The sequence below is a fragment of the Podarcis melisellensis genome, assembly GCF_964234715.1.
Source record: "Podarcis melisellensis genome assembly, chromosome: 6".
In the NCBI taxonomy this organism is placed as follows: Eukaryota; Metazoa; Chordata; class Lepidosauria; order Squamata; family Lacertidae; genus Podarcis; species Podarcis melisellensis.
This window is the reverse complement of record NC_138538.1, coordinates 32080447-32096902: the sequence shown is the minus strand read 5'-3', so window position 1 is coordinate 32096902 and position 16456 is coordinate 32080447. Positions and strand designations below refer to the sequence as shown.

Here is a 16456-nt window from a genome sequence, read left to right as displayed (position 1 = left end):
TCCTGAAGATCAGGAATCCTGCTGCTTAATGCCCACTGAGTTTATTTAATAATAATAATAATAATAATAATAATAATAATAATAATAATAATAATAATATATTTATTGTCATTGCCCCCTCTCAGGGACAACGAAATTACTTGGCTGCTCCATCCACCCAGGTAGGGCACTCCACACAAAATCAAAACAACTATAAAAACCCTAATTAAAACAATACAGTATAATACAGCAAGGAAGATTAGATGACTTTCAAAGTCCAGGCTTCCCATTCAGGGCCGAGATCACTCTGGAGAATAAGCTGTTCTTAAGACGGCTCGTTCTTGTCTTCATCGTCCTGTATCTCCGTCCCGACGGCAGGAGCTCGAAGAGACAGTGACCAGGATGCGATGGATCTTTTACTATGTCCAGTGCCTTCCTATGGCACCTTGTGGCATAAATCTGCTCTAAGGTGGAGAGTGGGCAGCCAACAATGCCCGAGTTCAAGGATATTTAATGTCTCCCTTGTGGAAAGGTACACTGCTGTATTTAGGCATTCCTCCAGTATCTAAAGTATTTTGCTGCCATGGACTTTGCAATGCCCTCCAAAAGGAAGCAAGTCTCTCACATTAACACACACAGACAGGCTCAGATTCCTGTGCGCATGCTGGCGACGGCCTCCCTTGGCAACAACTTTTATCGGGGCACAATGAGCTCTCTCTGCTGGGTTCAAGCAGCACCTGTGGCTGCATACTTTGAAGAGGGGGAAGCAATGGCTTGCCCACAAAGCCAGAATGCAGCGCTTCATGAAACCCGCATACAGCACAGTCACAGACGGAGAAAAGTCAGATAGGCATCTATGCAGACCTTGAGCCAGGAAAACCCATCTCTTTATCCCAGGGCTCTGGGTCTCCCTTTCAATCCTGAGTAAGGAAGTCTCCACCTTCATGCCACCAATGAAAAGCAAGTGACTTGAGGAAACACTAACTGCAAGGACCTTCTTTCAGGCTAGACATCCCTTTGGGAATTTGTAGGTCACTAAATCCTCAAAGGACGTGGGTGGCGCTGTGGGTTAAACCACAGAGCCTAGGACTTGCTGATCAGAAGGTTGGCGGTTCGAATCCCCACAACGGGGTGAGCTCCCATTGCTCGGTCCCTACTCCTGCCAACCTAGCAGTTCAAAAGCACGTCAAAGTGCAAGAAGATAAATAGGTACTGCTCCGGTGGGAAGGTAAACGGCGTTTCTGTGTGCAGCTCTGGTTAGACAGAAGCGGCTTAGTCATTCCACATGACCCAGAAGGTGTACACCAGCTCCCTCGGCCAATAAAGCAAGATGAGCGCCGCAACCCCAGAGTTATCCACGATTGGACCTAATGGTCAGGGGTCCCTTTACCTTTAAATCCTCAAGGGGCTCTTACATTCCCTGCCAATGTGGTGGTTGAGCTGTATATGTCACCACAGGGTATGTTGCACTCTTTTCCCTCCCCAATTGTATGTTAGGCAAATTCATGTAGGAACCATTTAGTTTTAGCTAATAACAGTGATAGCCTGAAGCAGAAGCTCCTTGTTCAATGGAAGTGAAGCCCTGCTTTCTGGGTGAGTATCTCCAAATGCTCTGTACTAGGAATATCTGGAATTCTATTCAGGTGTTAACGCAGGTATGGGGAGGTGGGCATGCATGCATACTGCCTCTGCTCCCAGTGTCCCTGTATGCACTGACCTACCCACCCTGTGCTCAATCTCACCCTTTGTGAATTGGATGGGAAGGTCTGAAGAGAGCATCTAAGCACATTTGACTGACTGTGCTTAAAAAACCCTGCCTTATCAGGGTCCCAGCTGTGCAGAGGCCTCTAAACCCATTCAGCAAGATACACTTTTCAGACCTTCCCATTCAACGTGGGAAGGTGGATGAGAGTGGGGCCTGCATGTATGTTGCATACACTCCTTACTTGTGGTTACATTCCCTATTCGGGCAGAACACTTCAATACAGCTGGCCATTGGAACAGGCGTAAACATGAGCCATGCTTGGTTGAGGCTCTCAGGAATGCATTTGTAGCTTCAGCACAGCGGCATGCAAGGGACAAACAGAAGCTCATGTTTCCCTTTTCATGTGCAGTCACTGCCAGAAAAATGCTTCTGTAGCTCCAGGTAGCACTGCACTAGCATTTACTGTGTGACTCCCAAGGTAGAGGGAATCCATTCAAACATTCACTACCACAGTGATTCCTCCACATCTCTCTTCCCTTTCCTTCTCTCACCGCACCAGCAAAGCTTCCGAGGCGAATGACGTTAGGCCCATGAGAATCTCATTGTGCTTCTTCGCTCTTGCAGAGAATAGCTTGGGAGGACGGCCCGCGTGTGACCTAACTGCTTCAAATCCACAAGACGACAGAAATAACCGTTTATTGATTTGGCCTTCTTTAAAGGTTAGACTTAGTAGTTTAGGCGATGCAAAGGCTCCTTAGGTATGAGCCCGCTGTGAATAGATTCACTTAGCAAGACTGAAAGTTCCAAAAAACAACTCCCAGGCCTAAGATTCTTTGCATCCTTCAGGACTCTGGCAGACTTTGGGCTTTAAAATTTCAGGGGCGCACACCTTCCATTGCTCACTGTTGCGGCAGCGCCCCCTGCAACACGCAGTGCTGGCGAACTGGTCACACTCCCCTAAATCTGCCTCTGCTCAGTAGATTCAAGGGCATAGGTCTTCAAAAGCTGCTGGATCACCAGAGACCAATGGTGTGATCTCAAATGGAAAAGATCCTAAAGTAGTTCTGAGGCAATGATGATGTTGGGGCGCTATTCCTGCCAACCGAGGTGGGGTGGACACTTACAAGAGCATTTGCCCTCAGGCATACTCCACCATACCCCACTGGTAATCAGGAAAACCCACACCATGGACCCAGCTCCTGTGAATGGTCAGGGGCAATGGGAGTTGTAGTCAACTCCTGGACGACAAATGGCTCTCACCTCTGTGCAAGAGACACACTAGCAGTCTGGCACAGTAGGAAAAGGCCTCTTCACCTATCGTCCACCTGTACTCATTCTAGCAGTTTGCAGTAGCCCCTGCATTCAGGCCTCTCCTGCATTTCCCTGTTTATGAGGCTCCCAGCTCTGTTTGTGCAGAACTGTTAAAGGGCCTTGTTCTCTGCTGTCTTTGGATTGCACCCTCAGGAGCAGTAAACGCCACTGCGAGAGGGAGGCAGTTGCTAGGGGATGGGCTGCAACGCAGGGGATCAGTGAGGGCTTTGTATAGGCAATGACACCCACAGTTCCTTCTTGGGACTGCTGCCATGGAGACAAAGCTCCTGTCTTTGTACAAAGAAAGTGATGTTTGGATTGCTGCCCCCATTAGCAAACAAGAGCAGTCTTGGGGTAGGCACACTTGGTATGTATCCCAAGGGCTGCTCTCTCTCTCTCTCTCGTCAGCAGACTAGGCCACAGCTCTCCTCTATGTGCACAGGCATGGGGGAAGCCCTTTTGCTCTGAAACTGTTTACCATTTTGCCAGAGACAGGATTAATCTCTGGGGGGCGGGGGAGAACGGGGAGCTGTAGACTCAGCACCACCAGAGCCAGCCAAAGTCCTCACCCACAATCCCTGGCTCAAATATGGGAAACAGCAAGGCCAAAGAGGGTGAGAAGATCACAGAGGAGGAAACTGCAGTGGTGACCGGGGTAGAAAAGGAATGCAATGAGACCGCTTTCTCAGAGTGCATTTCTGTTTGCTACGAAACAATGGTTTTCTATAGCATCACAGTCCTTTCGACATGAACATCTGCCGCAGAATGTCACCCAGTGCCTACAGACCCTCCCACCTGCTGCAGCAAATTCTGGGAAGCATTTGAGGGTTCACACTCCATTCACAAAGGACACTTACCAGACCTACTGAGAGTCACACTCACTGTGTGCACATTCAACTCTGTTTGGACACTACAGAGGAAAAGTCGCAATGGTATGGGATCACAAGGTTCTGCCCAACTATACAAAAACCAATATGACCATAGGGGTTTTCTTTTTTTATATAATAATTTTATTAAATTTTCAAATTTTACATTTCAAATTAAAACATCTCTTATAACCATACGTTCATTGACTTCCCTCACTCCCCTTTCCAAGGTTCATTTAACTTATCCACCATTCCTGCATATTTTGATATATTCATCAAATTCAATTTTCCTTTCTCACTTTAAAATTTATTAAAGTCAGCATTTTTAACTGCAATCATTTTCAATATACAGAACAAAATTCCACTCTTCTTTAAATACCTGCTCATCTTGTTCTCTTATTCTGCTTGTTAGACTTGCTAACTCTGCATATTCTATCATCTTAAGTTTCCAATCCTCCTTGCTAGGGACCTCTCTCACTTCTCATTTTTGGGCTAAAAAAACCCTAAGCTGCTGTTGTTGCATAAATAAGTATTTTTTTCTGACTCCTGAACAATTCCTAGCAGATGTGCCTCAGGTTTTTTGGGGGAAGTTGTTATAAACACTTTTTTATCTCATTATATATCATTTCCCAATATTCTTTAATTTTTTTGCATGCCCATCATATATGAAAAAATGGTTCCTTCTACTTTACATTTCCAACACAGATCCAATTCCATATTATACATCTTAGCCTATCTACTTGGAGTTAAATACCATCTATGAATCATTTTCCTTTAATTCTTTCAGTGTGTAGCATGCAGTAAATTGCAGCTTGTTCTCCCAAAGTTTCAAATAAAGACTACCATAGGGATTGATGCCCTTACTTTCAGGTTTTATCAACAAAGGAAAACTAAATAGCTGCAGGAATTTCTCTTTCTTTATGGTGAGCATTTATTATGGCGGCTGATCTCATTTGAGCCCCATTCTAGAGTGACATCTATTAGGGACATGTTCTAGCATTTATTGTCTTCCCTGTCTGAAATACCTATGTAAGTTGCTTTCCTCGGTTTGCTGTGGTTTCTGGAGCGAGATGACACACTGCCATTTGTGACTATTGGCCGATCTTCTGCCTTTACTTATTGTCTTTTATTGCTGCTGAGGACACATCCTTCCTTCTTTCAGCTTCTTTATTAGTTCCTTCATTAGGCAAAAATATTTGATTTGCTCAAACTGCTGCTTTCTACCATCACACTCTTACTTACAAATTTACCCTAGTGTTAAAGCAGACACGCTCATCTCTCTCGAGATTTCATTGCTCACAGCAAAATCTGCTTGCAATCTCAAGGGCTGCAGTGTGGCACTTCCACTCCACTCCCACCCCCCAGAATTGGTCAATAGGACAGAATATGAGAAAAATCTTTGGACTAAACAGTCCACCTTTGGGTCAGTTTGCATAGAAGGCGAAAGACTATCTCTTCTGAAGATAGCCTCTGCCTTTTGCTAGCAGGGGGTCCTGTCCTATTAAGAGGATTAGAAATCGTCCCAACAAAGTGAAGCAACCCAGAGCAATTATGAGACAGAGAGTAAGAGGAGGCCACTGTCTTGATCCTCGCCCTGCCAGGGAGGGTGAGGGGGGTTTGTGCATAGCCTAAGTGGTGATGTGACCTGAATATGTAACAAGACAGCAGAGAATGGATGGGAGCTGCTATTCATGCAGTGCTTTCCTGCTGGCTTACCCTGAGCAAGGGCCAAGTGAGAACAATGCTGGGCTTGTTGCAAAGGGTTCTGGTTGGTCAGGGAGCTGGGGGTGGGGAAGGGAGAAGAGAAAACGAGAAAGAAAAGAGATCGAGCCTGGCTAGAATGCAGTTTGGGGGGCGGGGGGAGGAAAGGAGCATGTCTAACATTTCAAAGATGTTGGGGCCATAAAGGGTCGCCCCCTTCAGTCAAGTGTTCAAGACACAGCATCAAGCACATTATGATGCCATTTCCAATAGGGACTAGAGCCCAGGCAGCGGCTGCTGCTGGAGAAGAGATGATCTGGGGCAATCCCAGTAGGCAGGGGCCAGATGGCCGAATCAGCATCATGCAGCCTAAGAATGGACAGTGAATGAAAGAATGACAGAGATGTTTGGGTATGGTGGCTGCATACACACCAGTTTTAATACACATGCAGGTTGCACAGCCCTGATTTTTCCATGCGTACTTTCATGCACATTTGCCCACATGAATGCTTTCAATTGAACTCTCTGGGTTTCCCATTCATACCAGCGAGAGCTGCTTGATGCTATGATTTGCACTGTGCATTGAGCCATCCTCTCTTTCAGTACTTCCTCACTTTCGCAGAGTTCCCTGAGGTCCATTGTAGGGATGCGTACAGATAATTGTTTACCTGTGCATGCAGTCATTTTCAATTTACCTTTGATAGTTTCCTGATATACCAGACCTGTACAAAACAGGTCCTAACAACAACAAAATGTTGTGTGGTGCCCAGCAGCCCACCAAGGAGTGCCTCACCAATGGAAATAGTGGGTGTGGTGATAGAAGGGACCCAGCAAAAGGTCACCACCTGCATAAAATAAATATGCTCACACAGTACATATTAGCATGCAATTTCATTTTGTTGTTTTCCTTACTGCATGATATGCAGATCTGAAAAATCCAAATCAGATGGAGGGAAAGTATAGACTGCCACGAGGATGAGGAAATCACAGGGACATGAAATCCAATTTAAACTGTTCTGTGTGTGCAGCAGGTGCACACCTTATGCAGTTTACATAAGGACAAAGAGAAGGCAGTTGAATTGTGTTCGGAGTTTTGTACTTTACAGGAGCAACCCAGCCAGACGGGTGGGGTATCAATAATAAAATTCTTATTTACAATACCAAACCACAATGGGCTTTGAAAACCACCAGCCTAATCATCCTCAAATTACTTATGAAACTTCGCCACACAAAACCAAGATTCCTTTGCCCATCACTGCACTCCACAACCACAGGGGAGCACTGGACATACCTAAGGGATACAAGATGGTGAGTCCTGGCCACTGCTCACACATATGACCAAGAAAGTGTGTCATAATTTTAAGCAGAGCTACCATTGTGAATGGTTCCCCAGCATACAAGCAATGTGGAAACAATTTCTAAGTATCAAAAGCCTCAAAGAGATAAAGATAAAGAAAACAGGGTAGAAAATAGGTCTGTCATTGGACGATCACCTCCACATGAGAGGCCATATAACTGTAAACTGCCAACAAAGGGATGGATGGTTGAATTTCCCAGGGACATCAGGAAGGCCACTGTTAGAGACAGTGTTAGGTTATGGGGATCTTTGGCCTGCTGCAGAACAGTAATTCTTATATTTCATTCTGAAGTTACCATGGACCCAAAACTGAACTCAAATAAAAGGCACACAAATTAAATGTCAAATGATTGGTCCTCACTAGAATTTTCAAGTCTGCTTAGTATACAAGAAAGAAGTTACTGAGATAATAAAAATTCCAGAAAGGCAGCAGTATTAGCCTGCAGCAACATGAACATGTTTTTGGCAAAGTGCAATGCACCTTAGAGACTAATACAATTGCACTGTTTTCACTTCCAGAAAAATGCCATCAGCTCATCCACTCCAGAGTTCTCTTGTTGTCCCTGCTGAATGACACTCACCCCCTTCTTGGCCATAACTTCATCCCCAGTATTTATGATACTGGCTAGCCACTCTGCCTGCAGCAATAGTGGCCACAAGGTTGACAGGACACACCAGGTACATGTGTGATGCTACTTGCAGATGTTTTTCTCCATTCGGTCTAGCAAACAGGCCTGCCTACGCCTTTACTACTAGGACAAAAGTGGTTGTGTCAAAATGATCTGCTTGTACTGAGAAATGTAAGCAAGAAAAAAAGCTGGACAGGAACTGCTGATGCATATAATCCTGAATTCATAGTTTGTAATGTGTAGGTGGTACATATTTCTCCACCTCCCCTTCAGGCTATATTGGCACATTGCATTTAAAGAGAGGCAGTTATGTCCACATGCTATTCCTGTTCCATGAAGCTACTCTCTCCCCTAGATTTACTGTAGCTTGGATAGGTTTAACTGCAAGGAAATACTGCCAGCACTGGTATTCCCAAAAGATGGAAAGTAAAGAGGTAAGTGCTGTGAAAACAAGCCTGTCTTATGTTCCCTTCAGGAATATAAAAGCCATTTACCGTCTTCCCTATGTGAAAAAGCTACACAATTAAGTCTGCAAGTGGGGAAATTGCAACAGCATTTAGGAGATATACAGAGATATGAAAAAGCAGACTGAGATCCCAGCTAGTTCAGGATTATGCTTCCAAGTACAAATACATCCACAAAAGTTACAAGGGAGGTTCTATTGCACTATCATGAAAAACTGTTGATAGACCTACTCTTCTATTAATTTGTGTACAGTTTAAGCTACTGGCCAGACAGCTGTTGGCAGTGAATTCCACAAGTTAAACTAAGGCATTATATGAAATACTGCCTCCTTTGGTCTAGTCTGTTCCTAGCTACTGCTAGCCAATTTCATTGAGTGGGCCCATGTTCAAACTCAGGCACCCCCAACCTATGGCCCTCCAGATGTTTTGGCCTACAACTCCCCCGATCCCTAGCTAACAGGACCAGTGCTCAGGGATGATGGGAATTGTAGTCCAAAACATCTGGAGAGCTGAAGGTTGGGGGTGCCTGTTCTAACTCCCTATATCAGGGTCAGTTAGCATGGTGTCCTCAAGACACCTGCTGGGCTTCAAGTCCCATTACTGCTGACCAATGGTCACACTGGCTAGGGCTGAAAGGTGCTAGAGGGCATATTGGCCACCCCTGCTCCACATCATCTATAAAGCTCCCTTGTGGACCTGTTTAGTTACTGTATTTTTTTTATAAAAAAAACCAAGGTGCCTCACATTTGGTTTTCTTCCCAAGCACCATAACACAGCCCCAAAAGTTATGCTTGTTCTTTTCTGGTGCTGCAATGTCCTTTTTAAGATGCGGTGACAATAAATGTTCGCAATACTCTAAATGCAACGACACCACAGATTTATCTTATCTAGCTAAAGATTTCTGTTAGCGACGGCTTTGTTTCCATTTCCTTGCCTAGTAATTCTCAACTGCGCTTGTCTTTTTCACTGATGCTACACAATGCACTGACTTCTCCTGTAAGGCGTCCACTGTCACCCCAAGATGGGCAAGCCCTAGCCAGTTCAGTCCCCATCAGCAGATGTACATGTAAGTGTGTGGGTGTGGCAGGCAATTTGCCAAACATGAATCCTGGCAGGTGAACACATCTAAACACACATAGAGAATTACATTTGCAAGCCTCCAAAGATAAACTCCCAATTTCCTTGGTTTGCTGCCGTCATCCTGTAGAAGCTGTGCCCCAAGGCCATGAAGGTGCCGTGGGAAAAGAAGGCTGATCAGCTGAGTTTGAAGCAGAGCAGGCTCCAATAAAGTGAGTGAGAGAGACGATGAACCAGTGAAGAGGAAATAAGTTCACAATGCAACCACCACCAACACAAAATTGTTAATTTATTGTTATTTAGGAGGCAAAAAATGTACTGTTACAAGATTCATTTCCCAACAGAGAAGGTCAAAAAATGAGCCAAAAATATATTTTAAAAAAGGAATAATGACACTTTACAATTCATTAAATTAAAAAAAGTAAAATATCTCCTTGTGCAATTCTGTGAAAATGAGAAAAGAGGAGGGGGAAAGATGCAGTTAGAAAGCCCCCCTCCCGCCCTGAAGGGAGCAGCTCCGTGCAGGATAGGGCCAGGCAAGGGCAGGAAGGGCCCTGCAGTCTCACACCTGTCCAAAGCTTAAGTGGGACGGGGAAGACATGGCCACATGCAGCCTGCTGCCCTTCACAGGGAGACAAGGGGGCTAGCATACGAAGCCTTTTAGTGATCCTTCCCATGACCCCCTTCCTGGACCCTGTTGAGGCTGCTGTAGATTCCAGGGTGAGCAAACACCAACACAGGACAATTGCCTACTCTGCTAGGCTGGATATAGCTCCTCCTTGCTACCACAGCCCTTTACCTATAAACTCAAGCACCCTATTGCCCAGTAGGGTGTGAAGCGAAGCGTCTCCCACACAGCCTCATGTGCGCTTGAAAGAACAAGAACGCCCTCCTTCTGCTCCACTGGTTTAACCCAAGACCAAAGCCTCACACCCTAACTTGAGGGACAGGCAAGTGTGTACGCTCAAGCCCTGGGCTCAAGGAGGGGGACACGCTCAAGCTTAGGAAACTGAGGGACAGCCCTTGCTCCTAAGGACTAGGCTGCGGCCTGCAGAAACACCTCCAAACTGGGCAGAGCACAATTCCTACCCGCTATGTTCTCCACTCTGAAATTTGCAGCAGTGGGATATAGGATTTGAGGGAAGCGCCTTATGCCTTGCCCAAAGGGCTTTGAAGGGAACTCTTGCATAGATGTCTCCTCACGAGCTGAACAGGCCGCAAGTGTTTGGCATGAGTGGGAGGCCCAGGAACAGGGTCATGAGAAACCCAGACCACTCCAGATCTGCTATCTTGCTCTGGCAGCGCACAGAAGCCTGGGCCCTTATTCTGCCTTCACACAGTCAAGGGGTGTGCATCATCCGCTGCCTACTTCTGTTCAGGTGCTGACCGAGAGAAAGACACCAGACCGAGAAGGAAGGTGAGCACAAAGGCTGCAAAGCAAGAGTGCCCAGCATCCACCAGGCATGCCAGTTCATCAGGCAGGGCGCAGAGGGAGATGATACTGGGGGGGGGGGGTTGGGGGGCAAGCTGAGTAGGAGCCAAAGCTCATGTCCAGAAGATTCAACATCTGTCCACTGGGAAGCATTTGCTCCCCAGGGCTCAGTGGACACTGGGCAGGAGGAAGAAATGGCACCAACTCTCCTCTAGAGTCTCAGACCATGAACAATACTGCTCTATGAACCTTTCCCAGGGGCTCATCCCCTAACTATAGTGCTGAGCAGCTTGGGGCAGCAGAGAGGGGAGAGACCCCTGGATCTTGTTGCAGAAGGAGAAGGGAGGGGCTTGAGGTGGAAAAGAAGGAGGTCTCTTGGGGGAAGATACTGCCCAAAGCCAGGGTCCCCTCCAGCAAGATTCCTACTGCCCCTGACTGCTCGTAACATTCCCAATACTGCGTTTGGTACTTTCCCCACCCCATCCATTTGCTGCTGCCCCACCCGCCCCACCCCCTGCGACAGCTGACAGGCCCCATTTAATAACAGCAAAATTGCTTAAATTAAAAAATTAAAATATATATACATATATATATATATATACTGTACACACACCGACGACAACAGAACAGTGCCAAAACCAGAGTAAGGAGCAAGGGGGAGGGGGGAGGAGGCAGACAGTTTCTTTACAATAAAAACAGGAGTTCAATCTCAGCAGAAGAGGAATCTGGGGTCCCCTAAAAATACCCATCTAGGGAGAGGGAGGTGGGCGAGAGGGTTGGAAAGAGCAGGAGATGGGGGAAGAGAAGAAGGAGGTGCGTTTGGGCTTTTACAATGGCATCTTCCCGATCCAAGACCTGGCCAAAGGGCCCTCAGCTTCGCCGGGATTTTGAGTGCTGAATAAGCCACTGTAGGGTGATGTCTGTCAAACACAAGATACGGTTAATGACCACCATGAAAAATAGAAGTTGCAGCAAGCTGCTTAGCTAGAGGTAAGGGAAACACACAGGGGCCTCACAGGAGATTACCAAATTATGAGCCGAGCTCATGATTCACTTCTGTAGCCCTGCTGCCAGCAACCCAACATCTTGTCCTGAAGGGAATGACCTTTGCATGTGAGTGAACTTTTTCTCTACCATGGCTTTCAACAGGGGTGGGGAACCTGTGGTCCTCCAGGTGTTACTGGACTCCAATCCCAACCAGCCTGAGCCAGCATGGCCAATGGGCAGCTGCAATTCACCAACACTCAGAGGGCCACAGCTTCTCCACGCGTGGGCCTACACAAACCTTTCTTGCCCCCCTAATTATGTATGGAGGGGGCCAGACCCCAGGGGCATTCAGGGTCACCACAGAATTAATCTCACAGTGCTCACAACACAGGAGAGCCAAAGAGCATAAGGAGAGATCTCCCATGGGCAGTCTAGGTGTCACTGTGCATTCAAGCCCCAACCATTCCCCTTGAAATTATCAGGCACTCTGACCCTGCAACCTCCCCCTTCCCTTCTACACTCACCAATGTTGTCCTTTTCTTTGCAAGAGATTGAATAGCAACAGATCTCTCGGTCCTGGATGGCAGACAGGTTCCTGCAGGAAAAAAAAACAGAAGCACAAGAATATCAGGCTTCCTTGGGGAAAGAACTGCATACAGAGAAAGGTATCCACAATGAAATGGGCAAAACGTGCCTCCCTCCCTGCAGCAGTGACTCCTGTACCTTTTCCTGCCAGTCCCATGTATAATATCCCACTCACAATCCAATGGGGGCCTATACATGTGGATTCCATGCATACAACACCCACTCATGGATATATGGAAGGTCTGGAAGGCATTACAGTGGACGCTGGGGTTGCGAATGTGATCCGTGCAGGATGCATATTCACAACCTGCATCTGCACACACACGGGTTGCGATTCAGCGCTTCTGCGCATGCGCGACCGCCAAAACCCAGAAGTAACCGGTTCCAGTACTTCCAGGTTTTGGCGGTCCATAACCCGAAAAAACGCAACCTGAAGCAGCTGTAACCAGAGGTATGACTGTACTTCATTCTCTTAGAAAACTGTCTGTGCTCACCCAAATAGTCAGCTACCATCAACCTATTATTTCTAGGTTATCCAACATTTCCACAAGATGTAAGGGAAATCTATTCCTCACAAAACCAACATTTCCTGTCACCTGTATTGATACCCCTTTAATTCCTTCGTGAACTCCAGTGCTATTGCATTGCAATTTTCTTTATTTAGTTATAGTAGTCAAGGTAAAAGCTGGCCCTTTTCTACAAAACTAAACAAAATCTGCACATCCTCTGCATATCTCTATCCTCTTTTGCCATCCACTTGGGTTTCTATTCAGAGTTTCTTTAGCAATATATTTCAGACAGTAAGCTGCTTTCCTTTCCCCTCCAATAATAGCTGAAATTCAGTTTTTTCATTTCTTATTCTCCCCCCTCCAACGCCCCCCTGTTAAAACTCCAGAACAGGAAAGCAGGCAGGGCATTGGGTAACAGTGCCCACTCCTCGGGAAGAGTGCTGCTGCCCAAAAGCACCCAAGAGCATGTGACAGTGTATATACATTGTCAGGAAAGACAATGGGGAGGGGCTCAACGGGGGGGAGCTGGTGACTCCAGTTTGGCCAGCAAAGCTAGCCCCAAACAGCAACCCCATGTGGACAAAGCACCTCAGCTCGATCTCCACAGTGGTGAACAGGGGGGTTATTACTGCTGGATGCAAGTTATCAAAATGTTAACCGTGGTAGACAAATAGCATGGGAGAAGGATAGCACAACTCCTGACTAGGTCTTATACACATAACACATTTGAGAATCTTCTTTTTTCTCTCTCCAGTCCCCTTCCAATCTTCCAAGATGCTCGCCTTGAACCAAGCTTTGTTTTCTTGAATTTCGCCATTTTAGCACGTGACAATCATGAAATTCCTAGACCTCCGTTCAATCACATTATCCAGCCAGTACCATAAAAAGTAAAGATGAAAACAATGGCCTGCCTTTGGCGCCACCCTGTGGTACATCACAAGGCTCCAAGAGTGTGTTTTTTTATTTTATTTTAAGAAAAACAACAACAACCTGATATCAAGTCCAAGTTTTCCTCGGCTCTTTGAATTTCCACTAAAACTTAAACAAATTCTGAATCTCCATATCAATCATCGATCCAACAGAAATGGTAATGTGCCCTATGGCACCTAAGAGACAGGCAAATCACTAGGCATGGCTTAAGCTTTCACAGCTTAAGCCTGTCAGACACATAAGGTCTTCCTTCCATTGCACCCTATGTACAGAGGAAAAAGCACTGTAAACCACAAGGAATATTGTACACCTCTGACATTCCTATGTAAAATGCACAGTACTGAAGTTTGTGGCCAGACCTGCTGTGTTGCCAAGAGGGGAAATCTTCCTTAAGGCTTGTACTCTTCTATACCACTTGGGCACATTCTGCATCCATGATTGCCAGGATGTTCACTGGTGGATTTGTCATGGGCTGCAATTAATTCGGGAAGCCATAGGGCTGGGGCAATATGGAGATATATCGTTCAAAACTGGTTTGTAGTCAACATCGTGATAAGCATTTCATAATATCTGACCTGGCAATATATCACAAACCACGACAAACTGTAAAGCTGGTCATCGCTTCTCTCATGATTCCTGCCACCCTGTTATAACAATATATTAAAGGGAAGTAAAAATGTACTTAAGTACTCCTATGTAGTAGCAGTTGCCAAGACATCACCCCGTTCGCCTCTACATAGTTTCATCCTTATTTCAGGCATCATGATATTTCGGTATATCGTGATGTTTAGGTGGTGATATATTGCGATGTTGAAAACCAGATATTGCCCAGCCCTAGAAGGCAATAACACTCCCCAAATAACGTAATATGGAGCCCAAGAATGGGACACAGCCAGACAACTTACCAATGCCAAGACAACAGGGTGCCAAGCACATCCAGTCACCAGGGTTTGCTACTTTGTGCTCACCCACAATTATATTAGATTTTTAGACTTCCTGGCCCTTCAGGTCAGTGGCAATGCTGTGAGTACACACATAGCTCCATACAACATTCCAACACATTCATGGCCCACTTTGAGCAATGCTAGCTCTTGTGCCCAAACGCCTCACCTCTCCCTGAGAAACAACGGCACCATTATCATCTGGACCCATGAGAAAAAAGGCCCACTAAAGAAAGTGACAGAACATCAACTGTTGCCACCTACAGCTCCAAGTGAGACCCTCTCCAACATGTTTTATCAATGAACTATAGGACATCATGGGCAACTGTATTCCTTGTGTGGTAGTTATGTCATCATTAGAAGACTTCACCCCAATCTTAAATACCTATCTGCCAGAAAGAAAGAAAAAATGGGACTATGACTTATGACAAAGACAGCTGCCAAGTCCACTCAAGCAACACTATTACCAAACCATTATCAACCATACTGTTGGATGTTTATTCAACTGCTCAACTTCCAGTGCAACATATACCCACAGTCCAGAAATAAGGTGCCTTCTAGATAATGTTGGAATCCACCTCCTATCAGCCCCAGACAGCATGGTCAATGGTTGGGGTGATGGGACTTGTAGGCTAGCAATATCTGGAGGGTACCACATTGGCTATCATTGCTATGACCTCTTGATAATGCCCTTCTGCTGTCCACATAAGATAAACAGACCTGGCTCTATAAAAGAAAATGCACAGAACATAATTCAGACACAGAAATGATTAGCACTCGGAAACCTAAGGGAGAACTCTCTCAGAACACACTGCTGGTGACCTGAAAGTCAACATGTCTACAAAACTACTTCAAACTACTCTAATATGAAACACCAGGACTAGAATTTTGTAAGTGAGTTTGATTATATTGCATCTATGGATCTGTGTATTTCTTCTCCCCAAAACAAGAGTTGAATTGGCATAGCTGGAAAGGTAGGTGATAATACTATGACAACTGGTGTGTGTGTTATTTCCACACACGCTCTACTGAGAAAAGCATTTCATGCAGTTGACAAAGCTGGCTCTAGTCCACAAAAGCTAGTGCCACAATAAATATGAAAGGCTTTAAAAGGGCAACACAAGACTCCATGCTGTTTTTCCTGCAGCAGACTGTAACAGCTACCCGTCTGGAATTTATGCCATAACCTTGTGAAAGGAATTAAGGATCTGCATAGCCCAGCCGTGTGGGGGTGGCGGGGGACCAGACCTATGAGTGAGTTCAAAGCAGCCTTAAAAAACAAGCAGATGTCTCCCCATTGCCGTAACAGCAAATTTCCCCTTTAAGGAATGCAGCAAGAGATCCAAATTACTGAAGATTTTTACAGCTGGAGAAATAGATGCCTTGGCCTAGTTCTTTTTCAGTAACTTGGTAGCAGCCTCTCATCTGCTGGAAACATGTGCATGTCTGAGGGAAATAAGTGAGCAGTCAGAAATGCAGCAGCACTAAAGCAATCCTACAGCAGCCTTGCCAGTGTTGACAGAGCATGAGGTCATACCTGCCCCTTAAGAGAGCTTCTTACAAGCACTAGCTCTCTTCCAGCAATTTATGTTATTGGTTATTTGCAGATTTATAAACTACTTCTGATATGGCAAAAGATGGAGATGGGGGCAGTGATGCAGGTTTTCTGGAAAAATTTTGAATTCAAGGTAGGGTGATTTGCATTGGAATTTTTTCTGAAGCCCAAGACAGTGATCTAATACAGAATGCTTCTTTTACTTGCATTCAGCAAACAAAGCTAGAAACTTGGTTGCCTAATATCACATTTGCAAATGTCATGCATTCATTGTTATTAATGAACTTATGAAACACTTTTCTGCAGAAAAGCAGTGCAGATAATTTCACTTTCCACTTCACTGAGGGAGACGCATGCAGATTCGGCAATGGGCAACAAAATGTACAGGACTTCTGATTCATTCAAGAATGCTGCTGTGATCTAGGATT

The 16456-nt window shown here is 45.6% G+C and overlaps 1 protein-coding gene and 2 long non-coding RNA genes across 3 annotated transcripts in view; 2 read left to right on the top strand and 1 right to left on the bottom strand.

Annotated features, from left to right (window-relative positions):
• Positions 1-5061: 5061 nt before the first annotated feature.
• Positions 5062-8728, top strand: LOC309371638. The gene is made up of 2 exons (XR_014169235.1): positions 5062-5967; positions 6114-8728. It is a non-coding gene; the product is annotated as an uncharacterized lncRNA (long non-coding RNA).
• A 630-nt stretch (positions 8729-9358) lies between these two features.
• Positions 9359-16456, bottom strand: part of ARL8A (ARF like GTPase 8A) — a 37679-nt gene continuing 30581 nt past the window's right edge. The window contains exons 6-7 of the mRNA XM_081914488.1: positions 12033-12103; positions 9359-11441 (exon numbers count right to left, since the gene is read on the bottom strand). Coding sequence (XP_081770614.1) covers positions 11392-11441; positions 12033-12103 — 121 coding nt within the window. The 3' untranslated portion in view covers positions 9359-11391. The remainder of the gene's footprint in view (positions 11442-12032; positions 12104-16456) is intronic.
• On the top strand, positions 12116-13570 carry LOC309371636. The gene is made up of 2 exons (XR_014169233.1): positions 12116-12362; positions 12570-13570. It is a non-coding gene; the product is annotated as an uncharacterized lncRNA (long non-coding RNA).